The 4367-nt window shown below is 37.6% G+C and overlaps 1 protein-coding gene across 1 annotated transcript; it reads left to right on the forward strand.

The window, feature by feature from the left end:
• The first annotated feature begins 996 nt into the window (after positions 1–996).
• LOC143023594 (uncharacterized) lies at positions 997–1431 on the forward strand. The gene has a single exon (XM_076182181.1). The coding sequence runs from the start codon at positions 997–999 to the stop codon at positions 1429–1431; it is 435 nt and encodes a 144-aa protein (XP_076038296.1).
• The last annotated feature ends 2936 nt before the right edge of the window (positions 1432–4367 follow it).

The raw sequence follows: 4367 nt of genomic DNA on the forward strand, positions 1-4367 counted from the left end.
GCAGAGAAAGTAGGAGATCCATATGCTGTGAGAACACGTTTAGGATGGGTACTGTGTGTTGTGATTGCGTGAGGAGGAATGGGGTGGGGGGTGGGGTGGTGTGTGTGAGTAAATTTTGACGCAGCCCGAAGGGATTTCTCCCCGTCCTCTCCTTATATGCAAGGGGGGACGGAGAGGGGGGGTCGCCAATTAAATGAAGCGGCCTTGATGTGGATGTGCTGTGTCTTGCGACACTGCTTCTGACCCAGGGCGGTGGGCAGGGTGCAGGGATGACCCGTCATCCAGGAGGTGCTCAGATGAGAGGGAGGGTGGGAGGGGTGTGGAGTGTATTTAGGGATGAAATGGGTGGGAGTGTTTTTATGCCTTTCCCTTTTTGGCTACCTCCCTTGGAAGGGGGAAAAAGCCTTGGTATATGTATGTATGTACTGTGTGGAAGAATAATAGACAATACTCAAGAAGTTGCTGTGAATAATATAAAGGTTGATGGCAATCATTTAGAGAGGAAATTAATGAGTCTTATAATAGAGAGTTTGTGGATTCATCACTGAATTCGGTAGAACCAAGCATGGAAGATAGATGGTTACAATTTGTAAGTCTGAGTGTAGGCAAATGAATAATGGAAAGTACAAGATTCCTTTACCAATGATAGAGAAACTGATGGTAGTTCCTGATAGTGAACCTATGGCGTTTCAAAGATTTCAGCGGTTAAAGCGTAAATTCAAGGATGTTGAATATTATAGGCAGTATAAGCAATTTATGATTAATTTACTAGAGAAAGGGTATACTAGAAAAAGTTCCTAAGTGTGAGGTGAAGAATCAGTAAGCATGGTATATTCCACACTTTTGGAGTGCGTCATCCTACCAAAAAGGATAAAGTGCATGTAGTATTTGATTGCGCAGCCCATGTGAATGATTTGTCTTTAAATCTGTTGCGACAAGGACCTGATACAAGTAATCTTCTGTTAGGTGTCCTTTTGAGATTTAGACTTCGACTACATGTGTACTGCAGATATAGAAACTATGTATTATCAAGTTAAAGTACCTGAAGATGATAGAGATTATTTGCGTTTTTTGTGGTGGAAAGATGGACAAATAGGAAGTGATATAGTTAAGCTGCGGATGACTTCTCATCCATTTGGTACTAGTTACTCACCTAGTATTGCAAATTATGCTCTAAAACAAGTTGTGCAAGATCACAGCAGTCAGTTTCACACATCAGTATGCGAAATAGTTTTCAACAACTTCTATGTAGATGACCTTTTGGTGTCATCCAATGAAACTGAAGAGTTGATTGACAATAGTGTTAATGTGATAGACCTTTGTAGTAAAGGTGGATTCAATTTGACAAAGTTCAATAGCAATTCCTTTAAAGTTTTGAATAGCTTACCCAAAGAAAAGTGTAGTGATAGCATAGAAGTTCATCAAGGATGAAGATGTAGTAAGAAAGACATTAGGATTAAACAAGTCTCTTGGCAAAAATAAGTACATCACTCAACGTTGATGAGATACCTTGGACTACGAGAATTGTTAGCAGTAATTGGTTAAGTTTACGACCCATTGGGTATATTAGCACCAGTTGTTCTTGAAGGAGGAATATTGTTACAAAATTTATTTAGAAATGGCAGTGGATGGGATTGTGGTTTGAGTGAAAGGGATAAAGGACAAATAAATGTTTGGATGTCAAGTGTGAACAAGTTCAAGCTGTTTAGCATTGATTGTTGTACGAAGAAAGGTATAATGTCAAAAGTAAGAGTCAATTCAGTGTCACATTTTTTGTGACTAGTGAATTAGCATATGGTTCAGTGGTATATTTAAGATACAAACATGTTGATGGTACAATCCAGTGTAGCTTCATTTTGGGTAAAGCCAAAGTGGCACCTCTGAAATCAATTACCATTGCAAGACTTGAATTGGTAGCAGCCACACTTGCCATTAAATTGAAGTGTGTGATAGCGAGAGAATTACCTATAAAGATGAGTCAAATTTAATTTGGACAGCTTCAACTACAGTGTTAAAATACTTGTATAATGATCACATAAGATTCAAAACCTTTGTAGCTAATAGAGTGTCTCAGATTCGAGAGAATTCTGAGGATGTATGTCTCAAGCAAATATAATCCTGCTGATGATGCTACCAGAGTTAGACAAACGAGTAGATGGTCTGAAGGACCTGCTTTCTTGTCTCAAAATGAGGAGTTCTGGCCAGTCCAACCGCAGATAAGCAAGGAAGATGTTTCTAATCTTGAAATTAAGAAGGTTTTGAGAGTTCAAGTAGAGCCAATACAGAATGACACAGTTGATCCTGTATTGTTACAACTAGTGTGTCATTATTCTTTATGGTTTAAATTGCTTAGAGCATGTAGCTATCTTATATTATTTGTCAGATATTTGCAAAGACAAAGGGTGTCAATTACCGAACTTAATGTTCAATTAATGGATGTTGCGGAAGAAAGTAATCAAATTTGTGCAAAACTGTTTTGCAAAGGAAATTGACTGTTTATCAAGAAATTATACTATTAATCTTTCCAGTTCTATAAGGAAACTTAAACTGATGTTGCTGAATGGTATACTCAGGGTAGGAGGTAGACTAGTTAACTTAGAATTGCCCTTGGATATGAAACATCCAATTACTCTTCCCCATGAACATCATGTGAGTTTAATCATTCAACATTATCACATGAGAGTACGACACATGGGAAGGCAAGCAGTGTTAAATCAATTGAGACAGAAATACTGGGTAATTAAAGGTAATTCAGCTGTAAGGAAAGTATTGTCTAAATGTGTCACTTGTAGACGTTTCAAGAGTCCAACAATCACTCAAGAGATGGCAGCCTTGCCAGTAGATAGAGCAAACGTAAATCAGAAACAATTTTTTGTGACTGGAGTGGATTGCTTTGGGCCATTTTTTGTGAAAAGAGCATGGTCTCAAATCAAGAGATATGGAATAATATTTACATGTTCCATTAGAGCTCATCTTGAAGTTTTACATGATTTAACAGCAGAGCATGATAAATGCATTTATCGGGTTTATATCTAGACAGGGTACAATTAGTAAATTAATTAGTGATCACAGCACAAACTTCATTGAAGCAAACAAGGTATTGAAGGACAATCTTACTATGCATCACATTGGTACTGAATTAACCATAAGAGGTGTGGATTGGGTATTCACTCCTCCTGGAGGTTCTCATCATGGTGGTGTTTTTGGGAGAATGATAGGAGTAGTCAGACGAGTTTTGGAAGTTGTGATAGGTTCACAAACTTTGTCTGATGATAGTTTGAGTACATTTTTTTGTGAAGTTGAGAGCACACTTAACAGTCGTCCTCTAATTCTAATATCGAATTATGTAAACGATTTGTGTCCCAGCACCCCTAATTCGTTAATTTGGATAATTATGTAGTGACACTTGATAGCCAAGAAACTGCGAGAGTAGAAAGAAATGGAGACAGGTACAATATTTAGCAAAAGAGTTTTGGCGAAGATGGCAAAAGGAGTACTTGCCTTGTCTGCAGGGATGCCAGAAGTGGCTGAAGGTAAATAGAAATCTCATAGGAGATATTGTCTTGATGGTAGAGAATAATACACCACGTAGCTATTGGCTATTAGCAAGGGTTGTAAGAGTGATGAAGAGCAAAGATGGACTAATTAGACAAGTGGAAATAGTATGTGGCAAAAGACTATAAGCGACATATTTCCAAACTAATACTACTATTAGAAGGTGACTTACTGTAGTAATTTGTGACCTCCCGTCAGTGGTTTTGTGATCCTAGGGGATCACAAGGGGGAGGGTGCAAGTGCCGATTGCACTATCTATGGAAATATTGTATAATGTATGGAATTGTAATAGCATATTGAACTGATGTACATGTAAAGAGATGTAGTACGTAGAAGTAACAGCAATTACGGCCTGTGAGGTTGAGCACCTGGTTTTGAGTCGTATGTAACAAAATGGAAAATGTTATTGTATAAGATTGATGGAATATAGTGGTCCAGTGTGTATAATAAAATAAAACAAGATTAAAGAAACACTAGAGAAGCAAAGAATGTTAAGTAGAACATGACTTATTTGTTTATGGTCCCTTATATGTAGTACTCCGTCAACAAAGTAGTGCAAATTTTCCTCGGGATGATTGTACTGAGAGATGTCCTTTTCTGTGTCTACACATTGAGCTGTGAAGATGTCTATTACCATAAGTGTCTGGGGAACCATTATTGGTAAGCATTGATTGAGCAACTTATTGTGTTTAGGTAATGTGACTGATGGAATAATATGTAAAGAGTCAATGTAGAAGTCATTAATAATTGATGTATTTGGTTTCTCAGAATAATTGTGGATGAAGAAGATATTTCAGGATATATGCTATGGA

This window comes from Oratosquilla oratoria, unplaced genomic scaffold, assembly GCF_046742065.1.
Source record: "Oratosquilla oratoria isolate Oo_2021 unplaced genomic scaffold, ASM4674206v1 SCAFFOLD51, whole genome shotgun sequence".
NCBI classification, from domain to species: Eukaryota; Metazoa; Arthropoda; class Malacostraca; order Stomatopoda; family Squillidae; genus Oratosquilla; species Oratosquilla oratoria.